This window comes from Bombus flavifrons, chromosome 11 (assembly GCF_040668555.2).
Source record: "Bombus flavifrons isolate JBK064 chromosome 11, iyBomFlav1_principal, whole genome shotgun sequence".
NCBI classification, from domain to species: domain Eukaryota; kingdom Metazoa; phylum Arthropoda; class Insecta; order Hymenoptera; family Apidae; genus Bombus; species Bombus flavifrons.
Window position 1 is genome coordinate 1,686,304 of NC_138452.1, and position 17,015 is coordinate 1,703,318.

General features: G+C 38.8%; 1 protein-coding gene across 6 annotated transcripts in view; it reads right to left on the bottom strand.

The window, feature by feature from the left end:
* The window catches only part of dlg1 (MAGUK family member discs large 1), a 539,916-nt gene that overhangs the window by 510,102 nt on the left and 12,799 nt on the right, over positions 1-17,015 (bottom strand). For 4 of the 6 annotated variants that reach the window (XM_069122830.1, XM_069122828.1, XM_069122823.1 and 1 more), the window contains exon 2: positions 11,653-11,733. The exons of the other annotated variants lie outside the window; for them this stretch is intronic. In XM_069122830.1, coding sequence (XP_068978931.1) covers positions 11,653-11,733 — 81 coding nt within the window. The remainder of the gene's footprint in view (positions 1-11,652; positions 11,734-17,015) is intronic. 6 annotated transcript variants of the gene reach the window in all.

The window sequence follows — 17,015 nt, forward strand, 5'->3', positions numbered from 1 at the left end:
GCCTCGAAAAAGCGGTTAGAAACGAGGCAAGATGAGCGGAAAATGCAACGTACATTGCCCTATCCTTCTTTTTTTTCTCTCTTTTAGGTATCTTTCAGGAGAAAGTCCAGGAAACAATACCCCTGAGTTATCCAAAGAAATAAGCGATTTCCCTGACGTATCAGAATAGAGCGAAAAGTAATGCAGGTTCTCATAGGTCGTGAAGATTACCGTTCTCTAGCGGGCACGACGTTTGGTGGATTACACAGTAAAAGAAAATATAGAAAGCAAGAGCGTAAACGCGATGTTGTTTAGAACGTCTGTCTTGAATCATAGACAGAATTAGCTTTGGTTGCATAAGAAATGTAGGTGGATAGATGGGAAAAATAATTAATCAGTTAAGAGCATAGGATAAAGTACGATAATGCGAATATTCTCGTTTTATCTCGTAGTGTCTTTATAAAATATAAAAATGATTAATTGCATACGCGACGAAACGAAGCTATTTCATACGTCGTAATTAATATTAAAATTATTTTTCAGTGAGGTAGTATCCAATCAGTTTCGAAATGTCGCGAATCGTATTCGAAGCATTGTATTTTACGTTCGGTAGAACTTTTACGTTATATCAAATTCCATGCTAAATTCGTCATTGCAACTAGTTTTGACGGTTGCCAACGCGTCGAAAATCTCACGCGATACGGTTAATCGAGGATTGTTCGAAGGCATAAAATATTTACGTGTGGTGAACGGTGGGGATTCAGTGCCAAACGTTGACTGTGCAACGAAGGGAAGCAAACCGCAAGATGCCGGATTCGACGTATGAGAACGCGCTATTCATCCGCATTGCCATTTTTTTCATAGTTCTGCTGGCATGCACGCGGTTCTTGTCGCGCATGGATTAAACGGAGAAAACTGGAAGGAAGAGAACGAGTTGGGAAGGAAGCTGGAATGAAAGAAGTCTGGGTCGCCTCATTCTTTATCCCAGCCAATCGCAGTGTATAACGAATGTCGCAAGCACGTAATTTCCATCTTCCTGGCGTACCACCAACTTCTGGCAAGTGGGAAATATCCCGAATAAAGAGAAAATCATTGGCTGTGTGAAAGGTTGAATTTGTCGCTATACATTCGACATAAGAAATTTAGAAAATAATCTTCTTTTAAATTCTACGATGAGATTGGAAATGATCAAGAACTTACAACACTTGAACAAAAATCATTGTAAATTTTAGATCAGATATTCTTAAATAAACAGAACGTGCCAACAGTAATATATATATATAACTCGCTATACGATGCTTTCAAACAATACAAGGAGAGATACAAAAAAATTCCATTTTTTTTAAATTCAATACCGGCAGTTCCTAATCAAGACAACGCGATAATTATGATACGCAATGACGTTCATTAAGCGCGTACAAACAAACTAAATCTGATTATATACAACACAAACAATGTGGAACCTATAAAACAAAAAGAAACATCAACAAGTATGTATCCTCAGTTGTGAAAGTCGTGAAACTAACAGAACGAGTCTCAATGTCATGAGACCGGCTACAACTAACCCGAGCCTTGGAAGACACTTCGAACAGCCACAAGATCGACGGACCAACCAGGGTGTTGAAGTTAGGGATGTCAAGATTCCAGAGTGATTCGTGGCTGGTCCCACGGCCCCAGGAACTTCGAGTTCGAGTTTCGAAGACTTCCACATGGTCCAAGACAGGCTCTACGGTCATAAAGTTCAACGCTCGGATTCTTCCGATCGTAATCGAAGAATTAAGTCTTTTATTTACGGACGTATTCAGTTATTTTCTCCAAGATATACTTGGGTAATGCAGCGAAGAAGTAACGAAAGAAAACAGTCCAGAGATTGGCGAACGTGTTACAGCCTTGAGGGCTTAAGAGATCAGCAACGCTAGCCTTAGACAGGAGGCTTCCGACGCGTATCCACAGGATATAGTTGAACCGTATTTCTTTTAAATTTATAACCAAAGAATTTGCCAGATTGGAAAGCTAGTAAATCTCAGATGTCAAAATGTTATTGTACGTTTTATTGTTATTTTACATGGATCTGGAACCATATTGTAGGTTGGTATTCGTCACAGGGTGTTACTCGTGTCACTCACGATATTAATTCCATTTTATATTTAGAATAAAATATTATGAATACGCTGTTGCATTTATAAAGACGTTCTTAGTGCATATTTGTAACATCATAAAATAATCTTTCGCTATAAACGAGAATTCATTTGAATTATAATACAATTTACAGATTCAGTCCTGTTGTTCTTTTTTCTTCGTTTTTTCTGTCGCACCGTTACGGAGGAGAACGTTATTCTGTTTTTCGCGCTTATCTCTACCTCCACTTGTATAAAATTGTATCAGAAAAAGGTACACAAGGCGGGGATCGGGGAAAAATCATTCCACCTAGTACTTTACTTATTTTCATTCTTCGCGACGAACATATTCATAGACCTGGAATTTCTCTCGATATTCTATATTCAATATACGGCTTCGTGTCTCTTCCTTTTCTCTTTATGTTTCCTATAAATTTGTTAACACATTTCTGCCGCTACCTTAACAAAAGCAATATTTTTTCACAAAATAAAAATCTTCGATTGTTTTATCTCTACTAAAAATTTTTCCATCGTTGCAAACCACTTCAAACGCTTCGACCGCTAGTATCGAGTATATCTTATTTCTATACTGTGTCTGTTGCAAGATAGGACAAACGCATTGAAAACATCTGAAGCGAAGAATCGAATATCTCTTGGGAAGTGTCTCCCTATCGACTGACCAAGGGATTACTCGAAGACAATTAATTCAACGGAGAAACGATTGCCCGCTACAATTCTTAGTTTTCCCTCTTGATTTTGGATCGGGCGAACCAAGTGTATCGAGTACTTTATCCGGATGCCTTTTGTATCCGTTACAAAGAACTTCGGCAACAATGGAGGCTGACTATTCGCGTCAGTTTCACGCATATGCCAGGGGCGTTCCAAAAAAAGAAACTTTCGATTCTCCGCAGACATAATCACGTGACTTCCGCCGAGCATCCACGATTATATCTCCTGCCGGATCAAAACTCACCCGTTCTATTCTCGACGACAAAGCGATTGCTTGGCGTTTCTCGGTTATCTGCGTTTATACCGTCGACATCGACTCAGGGATATAAACGGAATAAACGATACCGATAGAATGTTTGAGAGATACATCAAATACCACGATACATACAAGTAGGGTAAAGGCATAGAAATATAATATTTCCGTAAAGTTATGCAAAATTAAAAGTTACGCAATTTTATGATGAATCGCGCGTAATTTTATTCCTTGTGATTTAATAAGCTTAGAATTGAAAAAATAAATACTTCTGAGTTACGTTTAATTTTGGTTTCATGAAAAATATTGTAATCTTTTGGTGTGGAAAGAAATCTTCATCGTCTATGTTATTTAGGTGCTTCTTAGGTGCGAGAGGACTTACGTGGCACACGAGTTTCTCGCTGCAGCCACGGACCGAGAAAAGATTCATGGAGGCCATTATTCACAAACGATTTAGCGCCAGAATAATGAATACAGCGATCTATACGGCTAACAGAGCAAACGGGAAGGGGTCGAAGGGCAGCCCAAACCACCAAGTAAATGCAGCAAAGTCGGAAGCAGAGCTTGCAGGATCTTCTCAACTTCATAGACATTCTCCATAGACGTTTTGCATAGATGTTCAAGAAACTTACCAGAAACCATTTTCCATTCAAAACCTTAACATTAATATCTATTAAATTTAATATTTCTTTACTCCTCCTAAATATTACGTATAATTACTTTTTATAACTATTTATATTAAATGCGACGTTGTTAAATTATACATAGATAAGATGAATATTTTTGCCGTGTAATACGCCATGCTATGAAATATGTTTTGAAGAAAAACCGGCCACACACGGGTGCGTCCGTATCACCAATTTTTTATTTAGATTTGGAAGTTTACGAGATGGTGTAACGCATCGATCTTACCTTCGCGATCGGACAGGTAGTTACTGGGCAGCGTAATCCATAAAATTTCACCGAACACAACTGTAACACACGATGGCGAGCGTAGAATTTGTCCCTACTGAGTCAGGCGCGCGGCATAAATCAACCGGTGGTATTGTACAGCCACGAGTTCCGAAGTGGACTCGGTACACGCGCAGGCCAAAGCAAATATTTTATCCCCGCGAATTAGCATAGATTTCAGGCATCGCCGAATGAGAAGCGTAATCGTCGGAAAGGTTTATCAGCGTACCTGGATCTAAATACTTGAGTGTCTAGATAAACGATAAACGCCGTGCTGTATTCCTGATGAACAATGCAATACAAAAAGAAAGCGCAAAATGTGAATATCAGAATGTTTCTCTTTTTATGGCAATAATGTTTAATCTGTGTAAATGAAATAGTTTAACGCCGCGATACACGTTTAAATTTCTACTTACACGTTCGATTCGAATTACGGAGAATTCCATTTATTTAGTACATTCTTCGTTCCTTTAACGGGAACAAATCTTAGTCGTTTGCCGTCAAGATTATAATCGCGTGTTCAAGGAAAATCAATGTTATAAAACCATACGTCACACGTCGAATGTTTCATCAAACGTCGTCATTATTGGCACCATGAAATCACGTGAACACGCGCTTTATCGTTTGATTTATAATATCCAGAATTCTGATCAATACCAACCGTTCTTTTTTCCGGTATCTCTTCTTCCTGGTTTGCGAACAAACAACGGAAACTCGGTCGATACATTTGATTTCACAATGATACATACGGGCTACCGGATAACGACTACACTTCTCGAATTCAATGGTCAGAACAATTAGTAAAAAATTACCTACTTTATCACCTATGTGTATCAATAACAATTATCTTTTATGCTATTCCAATAATTTCGATCGAGTAACGAACGTGAATATATTTGTAATGAAGTTTTCTCGATCATAGAATTGTAATACAATACGTTGGGAAAATCACCGATTTCGAAATCCGTTATTTATTCGAATCGTGTGATACTATTAGTATCGCGATCAATACGGTGTCGTCGAAATAGAGAATAATACAGCGTAACTCGATAAATATTGCCCTGTCAATTTACCTATCCACCAGGGTGAATGCAATTTAATGAGGTCCCACGGTATAGTGAAAAAACAATGTATGTGAAATTCAATATGCACCCTGTTCGAATCTCCGTAAACGATATTTAGTGAAAAACAAAAAAAAAAAAAAAGAGAGAGAGAATAAAATGAAAAACCGATATTTTCGGTTCGAAAATAAATACTTTCGAAACATTGATTTATAGACATGGAAAACATTTTTCAGGATATCAATGTATATTCCTGGAACAACTTTTTTATTTGTCTTCTTTTAAAGCGTTGCGCGGTCGTTGTTTCACTTCGACGATCTTATTTCCACTGAAAGATCTCTAGAGCAGCGAAAATCTCTAGGATCCACGCAGAAATAACGGGAGAAACGAAAAGATATTTAAAGGCTCCGTAAGACGAAATTGATTTTCTGCCAGTCGTTGGTTGCATGCCTAGACAGTCGGACATCTTGCCGAGCCGCTCTCCTTTCTCTCATATATAAATCAGCCTGCATCCCGGTCGTAAGTTAGAAACAAAAACGATGAGATTGTAAAGCACAGACTAGTCTATCGGGGAAAATCACGCAACCTTATCACTCACAATCCGTCTAAGGAATATTAGAGGAAGTTGCACCTCCAGCCAACGAAATGACCGTTTCAAGATTGATTTTCGATGATGCGAGTAAACGACCAAGTATGATAAATCACAGAAGTCAGTCAGACAAAGTAAACCATAAGAATATAACAGATACGAGTGAGTGAATAAAAAACAAGAAGAAAAAACGAAAAATAATAAGGATCAATTCAAAGAATCTCAAGAGAAATCTGGAATTACGAAAATAAATTTTTTAGAAGTTATTTCAAAATCATATCAAACATGTCTTAAAAACTTAAAGCAAAGTTTTATACGTTTAAAAGTATTCAAGGCCGTGTCTCATTCGAGTCGCTCAAGACACTGAAGTCACTCAAAGATTTGCAAGGACGACTGAAAATTGCTTTGGAGATATCAACGTAATTCAAGGATATGAAGAAATCCTAAGCGATAAATACAATAAAAGTACAAAGAAAAGTTTTATGATGGGCGGAAGTCCAGCCTTACGGTAAAAGTTCGCGAAGATGACGCAAGAAAAAACTAGGACGAGCAAAAATTTCCCAAGACCGTAGATAGCGGGATTCAACATAGCTTTGGTCTGACAGTGACGTATACGAACTGCGCCACAATGGCCAGAACCTAAATTGTTTCGAAGTAAATAGCGCGCGGGTGCCTCGTGGCTAGCAAATTGCATCCATGGCACTTTAGAACGATATTCTCCAGCCCGTCCTGCCCTTTGTTATAGTCACCACCCTCTAACCCTTCTACAATTTGTTTGGCAACGGATGACCACTGCTGTAAGCGCATTTAGAACGCTTATTTTTGCGTAGTGCGAGCAACGAATATTTTTCTGGTCGCGCGACTATTTATCCTTACCTGTTAATTGAAAACAACATTACTGGAATTAAGTGTACCATTCAGTTGTGGTGACTAAGCAAAGTGTGCATAAAATAGTCTGCATACGCAGGGTTAGCAAAATATGTGGGAAATATTTATAAAGTTGATTCTATACATTAAACGATGAAAAAAGTTTCTACAGAAATGTCGTTTGGCTCATTTTTTTTTTTTTTTTTTTTATAAGCAATTTTATTTTACGGAATATGTATAGGATTTTGACTGTGATATTTAAAGGAAATTTAAAAATATTTAACACCTTGTAGAACTATATACACAGGTTAAGGTTACGAGATCCATACTCATTGCATGGTGAAATATTCGACTTTAAGAGTTCGCACTTTCATGTTTTATTTGCGTGGTTTTCTCATACGATCAAGGAGCAACGGTGCCGCATCCTGACTATAATATAAATGAATAGGACACTATTTACCAAATTTAGTGGCAACGCTTATGATTTACGCGTAATACGTCGGTACCATTTACATCCTCGCGGAGAGTAATTTGTACAGAAAGCTGCAGCGATACAGCAATGCAGTGGAAGTGCAGGTGCGGGATGTTCACCGTGCTCAACGTTGAATTAAATATGTATCAGGAAACGGCTCGGTATTAACCTGGTGAGATACCCATAATTAAACCTCAAACGTATGAAAATAACGCTAATTGCGGAACCTTATTATCAATGCGGCGCGATGTTTCGCTGACGCGATTGATATGCGATTGCTCGTCGAATTCTCTTATATGAAGTTAATTAATTTTGATCTATAGTCTCACATTACGGCATATTCGAGCAAAATAAAATCGCATCTTCCTTAAAGTAGGATCAAGATTAAAAATCACTTTGACATTTTTGGAACGTGAAGCGGCTAGAATATTCTACAAAGTAGATTCAACCGAAGCAAAAATTTTTAAAAAATCTCACACGTACTACAGCTTATTTATGTTTGATAAGTCTCACTGAGCTATGCAACATCGATTTAAAGTTTGGTAGCAAGAAAATATGAAATCAAAATCCTACATCGAATCCTACATGAATCTTAGTAGAAGCAAGAGCGATGGTAGGTACTATTAATGATCTCCTTTCCTTTCCATTTCTTCCGTTCCTTTCCTTCCTTGTGGAAGAAATACATATATCCTTCGAATATACGTTTCGATCCAAAGCGATGAGCATATATATATAACAACTTTCCGTCAGCAATCTCTGTGATGACTCTAAAGAAATATTTAGGAAATGATCTCGCGTGTATTTGCCAGATTATTATTTTATTAATTATTATTTTATTATTATTAATTATTATCGGAGTTAAATTATTCGTAATCCTCTAAACTATTAATCTAATCCACGAAATAGCCATACAAGAGGACACGAACGAAATTAACGTACGTATAATTGCTGCAACACCGATGCCCGTAAATTATGGTAAACGAAGAGACTAGGTGTGCCCACACCAATGAACTGTGAACCCGTAGTCGGTATCGCAATGTCTCCTTTGGCTACGAACTAGAAACGAACAGAGTCTCGTACTGCGGCGTAACTAAATAGGTGTATTGTCATTGGACGCTTCAGTACAAAGCAAAAGGATCACCTACAGGAACACTGTGACACGACAGGTGAGAGACATCCGAAATTAATTCCGCGGTCCTGGCGCACGCGAAATTAACCAGCCCGCAAAATTACTTCGTGTACCATCAGGTCTTCTGTTTCATTGCCAGAATCCTGTGTTAAGATAACAAGATGCTTAAACGATACGCAAAGCTCACTTAATTGTGCAGCAATTTTCTTAGAGACGTAGAACGATAACGGGTAACGACAATAATTTCTGATTACCAGATCGGATGTAGTATTCGCCTAAGGAAAGCACTAGCTAGGTTGGTTATTTAACTACGGTAGAATCGCATCGCTGCAGTCACGGCATTGTAATAAAGTCGCTGACTTATACGCGTTACAAGTTCGTTACAAACTCGCGACTGCAAGTACGTAGAGAAGTTGAAGCTCTTAAATTCGCTTCACACGAAAGACTTGCCCGCTCCTCGCGCTTGCCAGTGCTACCCTCCACTATCCGCGTGTTTAAAAACACGTTTATCATCATTGCCGCTTTCGAATTTGGTAAAAAATTCTACTATATCGTGTTCACGCAGCATTGAGCAAATATTTTTGTTCAGAATTGTGTAAGCACAATCGAAGAATATCGAGTTTTAGATCTTCGCAACTTCAACGGGAATCACGTTTAGACTTTCGAGAAACTGAAACGTGTACTTACAAAAGCCTAGAATTGTAGAAGAAATTTAGCCCCTTCAGTCGACCAAATAAAAGTTGAATAATTAATGAAAATCAGTTACGAATCCTTTTTTATGCATCAGATAGCAAATTTGTCATATTCGATGTTTTTTATTAAAAAATTATAGAAAATTATAGAAAAAAGGATTTATGACACTGCTGAGTGGGCCCTCAAAGGGTCTAGGCCTGAAAAACTCTTGAAGGGCCAACAGTGTCATAAACCACTCCATAATAGAAGCAAACATTTTGCTTTTAACCTTCACCGCCATCTTGAGCGAACAACTGCGGGACAGATGCAAAGATTCAGTCGTCAATAGCTGTTGTCTTCCATCTGACGCAAACCAAAGGTCGTGGTCTGTCCGCCACGTACGAAGGGTAGAGGCACCAAGGAACAATCATCAAGAGTAGAGTTGTTCCCCCGCCTTACGACACATCTAGATGATGACCGCCGGACACGAGGAGTTAGATTCAAACAGTCTTTCGTCGAGTATGGTTCATCTCTGTCTCACGAAGTTCAAGGATCGTGGTCTGACCGTCAGACACGACATAACAGTTGACATTGTATCATATCTAAAGGGAACAGTCCTTTAATAGTCAAGTATCCAGTAAAATCATACAGTTCACTTTGTAATCTATCTGTCTGGCCTGTAACTCCTTCCCTCCGTCAATCAGCTCACAACCGCGAGTGTTCGAACACGTACAATGCGAATATAAATTATACGAATCAACGAAACGTCGATTCAATTTGACGTAGCACGAAAATTGGCCAGGTTTTTTAACCTTTTTTATTCTTTTTGGAATCATCTTTGGCAAAATTATTGGAATTCTTCCAGATTAACTATTTCGTTGTGTTAGTTGGCCCGGTTTGGAACTTTTAGAATTTCTTATATACCGTCGTTTTTTTTTTTTTGTTAATTCTGGTAAAAAGTATTAACGATTGAATTGAATTGTTCATTTTACATAACAGTTGTAGAAAATATTCTTATTTCAGCGCGTGTAAAATCTTGAAAATGGAGAAATTTTCCTTGAAAGAAGAAAACCGCCTCTTGTTTACGACATTCATAAGAGAGGGGAGAAATAAATATTCATAAAGACGGGTGTAAGGGAAACCAATTGCGTCTCGCTACAAGCATTTCGCGTCTACATACGTGTATTTAACTTAACGTGCTAGTGCACCCTGCAATTGCTACATCTCTCACCCTATTTTCTGCAAATAAACTGCGTCAAATCGAAGATACAAGACTCTGGACTAAATGAAATTTCCATCTAAAGGATCATATTGCAAATTAACTTTTGTTGTACCGTATTTCTCATTGAACATTCGTCTAAACAATATCACAAACTTCGACGTGATTCTTAATCCTGATTAAATTTTCTTCGTGCTTGAATTACATCTTGCACAGCAAAATCGATAAGCATTAAGAACACTTTAAATTCAAGTATCTTCTAAATCATTTTCTGAGACAAATGGTTCCAAAAGAAAATAGATAGAAGAGACGAGAATATGAAGGAAGAAAAGTAGGAGTAAAATTTATCGATTCTATGGACGAGTAAAGGCGAGGACCTCTGCTGACTTGGCAAATCATCGTTCTTTCAATGACATATCGTTTCGCGAAGATAGTAAAACCAGATCTTTGACACCGATCGTTATCGCAATTGCAGGAAACTGATGCATATCGAAAAGTGAATTGGAAATGCTTGTTACGTTTACTAACTTCCTTTTTACGATCTTCTTCCGTGTCGTTTCCTCTTATTAAAAGGGAGGCTAACATTACCGTTTCCTTGAAATCAAGGCTATGCATCTTATTTTCTTCGACTGGTGCAACGTTCCTATGTTTGAATTCGAGCGTAACTTGCGAGGAAGCACTAACAAGGAACTCCTTTCCTCATTTTCATTTTTCTAATTTAAGAACGTTGCTTATGACGTGCGAGAAAATTCATGAGGAAATCTTTGACGCATTCTGGTAAAAAGTAATTGCAATAAATATTAAATGAAATATTTTGTATATTTCCAAGAATCTATATCGGTATAATTATATCACTGAATTTTTACCGTCTAAGAAGATAATAAAAATAAAGAATTACTAAGGTGGAGGTAACCATCCCAGAAAAATGTTAACGATGTGTGATACTCGATCAATTTTTTCTTCTCTGGGGATATAATATTGAACTCGACATGTATATATTAAATAAAACAATAATACAACAGATTTCTGATTTGTTGCATATGCCGCAGAAGGAAGCGTAAAGCCGCACGATGTGACTGCAGTCAAATTTAATAGCGCCATTTCTCATACGGTGCTATCGTTCCAATCGTTGTTCTCGGTATACACATATACAGAAAACTCGACTTGCATGGAACACGTACAAGGAGATTCGTACATGTGTGCACCTACCGCAATGGAGAGCACAATGCGGCTTGACCAGTTACCAACATTACCACCCAGATTTTCTTCACTCGTAAAAAGCTCAGCCAATGGGTAAACAACGCAACCCCTTCCAAAAAATACTTTTCTTAAATTTTACTACTTTCTCCAGCTAATGTTTGCGTGATTTCTAACGCAAATATAAATATGAATATACAAGTGAATATTTTCGAAATACGGATTACACTATACGTATTATACGTATACGATTCGTGTAAGAACACTTTAAAAAAATGTGTTCATGACCTAAAACGGGCTGCAGTTACAAAGTTGCTTTGTAGGTAACCGTATTCCAGTTCTCATCATTATACAGTTCCCGCCAAACTCGTGTTTGTTTCGAGTTTCCGTAATAAGTGATTTTTATGCATTTCCTACCTGCATGTTTTCGTGCAGTACGTGGTGCAAAATTTGTGATGATTTCGACGTTGTTGCATCCCACAAACTGGTCACACTCACCTGTAACACAAAACGAAGAAAATATTACGTTATTTTTTAACATATTGTTTTCTTTTTTCTTTTCTTCTCTTTCCTTGATAAAGATATCGATCGAATATAAATTCAGGGATTTCAGAATTACGTATTGCCAAAGTAACTTGATAAAATTTGCTACGACGTTTCGCACACTCGATTAGGCGCATCACCGCAGCTGTTTCAGTAGTTTGTACTCGAATATAACGTGAAGTTTCTCCTCGAACAATTAGTGGTTTTATTACCTCCCAGCGTCGTGTAACCGTGTACACATCCGGTTCTGCTGTCCCACTTTCTATATCCTGATCTTTAGATTATAGTTCTAGCCGAAAACTAACACGGATCCACCAACGTGAAAATCGATCGCAACTCAAAGTTCTAAGATCCTAATCGCATATCTTGAATGTATAAAAAGGAACGCTACTACAGGAACTCATGTAACAGGAAGAAATCTCTTAATCAAATATCTTTCCTTAATTTGTTTAAAAACTTTTCTACGAAGATTTTTAAAATTTCCATCGACAATTTAATATTCCTGCAACCAAGTACCAATGATTCTCATCAATTAGTCTCCGATACCTCGTGACTTTAAAAATACTGAAATACTCTCAAGTCACTAGTGGAGTCAACTTCAGTGGGAAGTCAAAGGAAATTAAGCTGGAATTTCGGGACATAAGTAATTAAAAGTGAGATATCGGCGACAACACAAAGGAAGCAACAATCCTCTTACAACGTTCGAATAACTTTATCCCTGACCTATTTTCATCGTTTATGAGGTTGCACGAAGTGAACCCATCGAACGATGGCGTCAAAGCAGAACGACGTTATATCCGGGCGAGAGGTAATGAGATCTCTCCTGCCGATTGTTCTACGAATGGACGGCTGGAAACCAAGAAAGACATCAAGACCAGCTGCCCCGTTTCATCCTCGATCGTATTTCTTTTCTTTTCCCTCGTTCGAGGATGTAAAATCGAAATCAATTTGCGATCCCATCTATCGATACATGAAAATTCTAATAAAAAGATAGCGGAGTAAATTTCGAGGACTTTTATGAACAAACGAGAATTTCGCAATCCACGGGTGATTTTAACAATATGAAAGAGACACGAAATATTTTATTACGTTGAATTCATCCTTGACCTATATCGTCACTTCAGGACGATTCGGTAGAAATTTATCTTCGATGTTACCTGTACAAGGGAGAACAGAGTAATTAGATCTGGTCTTACAATTTCCTCGAGAATAGAAGATAGAACCGAGCAATGAGAATAACGGCATCGAAATACCGCAGTAAGATCTGCAAAAAGTAATCTGCCTACTATATCTGCTTGTTTTGACGGACCAGTGTACAATAGCCATTTTACATACACATTGGTTGTTCGAACGTTTAATTGCTACATAGCCACGATTACGCGAACACTTTCTCAAAGTATCTAACGTCTTTTTTATGCAATTATTTAGAACGTAGAAAGCACAGGAGTATTAGATGAGACTATTTTTTACAACAAAGAACCACCGACGAAAATATTCGCGTCTCGTTCGGAATTTACACAAGACGCGTGTAGCATGTCAAATGAAAAACGCCAAAGGAGAAACTTTTGCGAAGTTTACCCTTACGAATTCAGAAATTATTCCAACGTTTACCGAACCTCTGTGCTCCAACATTTGCACAAAGATCACGTACAAAAACGAACAGGGAACTGCCCCGGGTCAACCGCCTACTGCACTGAAATCGAAGAAAACTTCGAGAACTTCGAAATTTATTCGCTGTGTCGGACGAATGCTCGATAAACGGCTGTATTTTAACGCGGCGATATCATTTTTTTTTCCTTTTACAGCAAATAACAATAAATATCGATCGTATTATCGCGAATCGTCACAAACGCACGGTTTCTCCGACTTAGACAACGGCTCAACGCACACAGTCAGATATCCATGGTTCTGTAGAGGTACATTTCTGCATAAAATAATCGGAAAAGTAGAGCGTCGTGAGTGATTCAACAATTAAACGTTTGCGTTCCTCGATCCGAAAAACGGGACGAAACGGAAGCCTAAATGCGCGTTTTCGCGAAACGCATCCATGCCTTTGGAAAGAAATATTTTCGTACCCAGCCCGTTAACCCCGGAGCGGTATTAAACTCGTCGATGCGAAGACGCGAAACAGGGAAACGAGGGAAAAGCTTTGCCAGCTTTGACGACAAAAATTCGTCGCTGTAATAAAGAGGATGGAAACATTCGCCGCTGGTAAAATCAGCTCGAAAGTGCTGCTTCGAGGCAAAGAAGAAAGTCGATTATGTCCACGTTCGATGGACATGTACGTACCTAATTACTTGGCTCTACCTATTATAAAACGGTTACTTGGCTTGGAAAATGTAAGAGCCGACCGTAAAAGACGACGACGACGACGACGAACGGTTTGGAAAAAAAGAGAGACGAAAAAGAAGGAAAATGAAGCTTCTCGTACGAAACGTATTCACTTGGCTGCGGATGCTTTACTAGTTAGAAGAAAGAAATTTTAATCAGAACGAATTTCAAGACTTGTTTGTTCGTCGATCTGCGTAAACCGCGTTTACCTCGAAAACTGAAATTATATATCTGAGAGAAATAATGAGTTTTCTATGCCCGATGATACGAGAAACAGGATAGTTCGTCATCAAATTGTTCGAAGAGAGTCTATAGCAGATCGCAAATAAGTTTTAAATATCTTGATCGAACTTTCAAATTCGGATTTCCTTGACTTCGTGTACGGAAAATTTCCATTTCCAACCTGTTCTTATCTAATGTGAAAAACTTAGGCCTGCTCGAAAGCGTAAGACATGATAATCGATACGAAGTTTGTCCTCGCTTTTCTTTTGAAAAATCCAATCTAAAATACGATTTAGTGGTGATTAAAACCAAATATTTAATGACTAAATAAAATCAGATATATCGAGCGCAAATTTAGTAATAGAAACGAAATCGTATATCATAACACAGCACAAACACGCCTCGACGAAACTTCTCTCGTTGAGGAGTGCGCAACGACGATCTTAGGTTTAAAACTACATCTAAACCTGTACGAAACCCAAAGGAAACGCAAGGTATGCCGAAGATAGTGCGGTAAGAGCCATCGTTGTTGAAAATAGTTCCATTACCCTAACCGGAGCTACGTTAACCCCCTATGTGCCTCGTTGTAGAGAAGTGGTAAATCTCTATTCTTCTGAGACGGCGAGATGACGTGAGGCGAACAGAGACAAGCGAAATCGAGGCGTACAACCGCATTTACGAGGATAAAAGATAAATGCTTTGGAAAAGGGTCGCGAAGTTTGAAAGTGCCGCTTTCCATGCGGAAATGTATTTACGCCAAGGCCAGAGTCGAGGAAATCGAAAAAAGGGGGAGGACAGGGTCGCAGGAAACGAAAAGCCCGACCACAGTAGGAGATCAAAGAATAAAAGAAGGGGAATGAAGCGAAGAGAAAACGAGAAAGAAGAAGAAGAATAAAGAAACAGATCGATAGAGGCACGAAAACTAATCAGTCGTTCGCTTAGTATAGAAGGAAAAATAGAGAAATGTCGTTAGGTATAACTTGGCTGAATTTTTTGCCCTCCATTCCAGCCCTTAGACGCTAACCACAAGTGTCTAGCTGGCGGCGTTACTTCATTATCCGGCGAAAGAAAGGCCGCCCACGGCTGTAAAGTCGTGTCTTTCTAATTAAATTTTTGTTGCCGGAGAACGAGCGCCACGAGTCGCTCGTTTGCACCGTGTCCGACTGGTTGACAAACGAATGTAACTTCCGGCTGTTTGGATTGCCCTGGGACTCTGTCCGGCACTTTTGCCGGCTCGTCTAGTAAACTACTTTCTAAGTAATCGAAAAGAAAGAAGAACGGTAGATTTTCTTAGAGAACGTCGTGCAACTCCTGTAATTTTCAAATTCAACGCGACAAGAAGAATGAAGAAGAACGATACCTCGAATCACGTAGGTATAATTAAATCTGGTAACCGCACTAGCGCTCTCTCGGCGCCAGACAACGGAATAAATAAACGCAAGTTCCAACTACTCGAACTGTCGGTGAATCAATCTGGAATACACGACTGTGTGTGTATTTTTCGATGAATTATCGGGCATCCTAGCGAATACTCGACGATTGGAAATATAATTTGCTCGCACAAACGATGTAAAGCCGGTTTGAAAAGTTTCTGGTAGCAATATTTTAATAATTTATGCTTCGAAAATATTTTATGCTTCAATTGCGCTGAACATCGCGCTACAACGTTCGATATCGCGCAAGGTTGTAAAGCTCAAGATAATAAAGAAACTCGTTAAGTATGCCTATGAAGATCGTAAATCCCACAAAAATATAGCGCAATAAACGACGTCATTCTTGGACCTGGTAAACCTAGTACAAGCTATTCTCGTTGCACTTGCACCTTGAATGAGCATTTAGAGAGAACACGTCGAGCAACTTGCTTGCATCGGGCAAGTTAACTTGTTAACAATGTTACAAAAGATATCGTTGTATCAAGATGCGTACTTTTAGACTTCTAAACAATACTAAATGTTCCGCTTAATCTTCAATTATAAATTATCGTAACAACTTTTGAGTACATCCGTCCCTAATCGAAAAACAATGACCCAAAGGTATTCATGGTAACGTTGCTTTTCAGAAAATCTAGAGCAAGGTTACGCCATCGTCTGCCAACTATGTAGGTGCTTATTAATCGTTTTAATGACGGGAACAGTGACTTTAGACGAGAGACCGAGCGAGCAAAGAACTTGTCCGCTCGTTTATTCATCGTATTACTAACAATGTGGGGCGAATTTAAATTGGTCTACTAATTTTCTGCTTTGATGCTGTCCGTGACACAATAATCGTCGAAATTGGGCGCGAATCATCGCGGACCAAAAGGGAAGACAGTGACAAATGGAGGTTAAAAGAGGTAGACGAGAGAAAGAGGCCACACGACGAGTAGCACCTTGCCACTCGAGTTTATTTCTGAATACCCTGAAGACGACGTCACACGATGACCAGAATAGCGGGCATCTACGTCATGTCTGGGTAACCCCGAACGAATTTTGAAGACAGACACGCAAAAGTAGCGGGAAAAGGGAGGAAGAGATAGAGACAAGACGTTGATGAAGAAAGATGAGAAGATGAAGCGAATTAGAGTCCAACAGGCTGGTGAAAAGGACACGATAGAAACACGATGGTAAAGGCCAGGATAGGAAGTAGAAAAGGAAGGGACGAGCACGAGGAACGGTAAATGAGAAGAATTCAAAGCGTCAGCTACG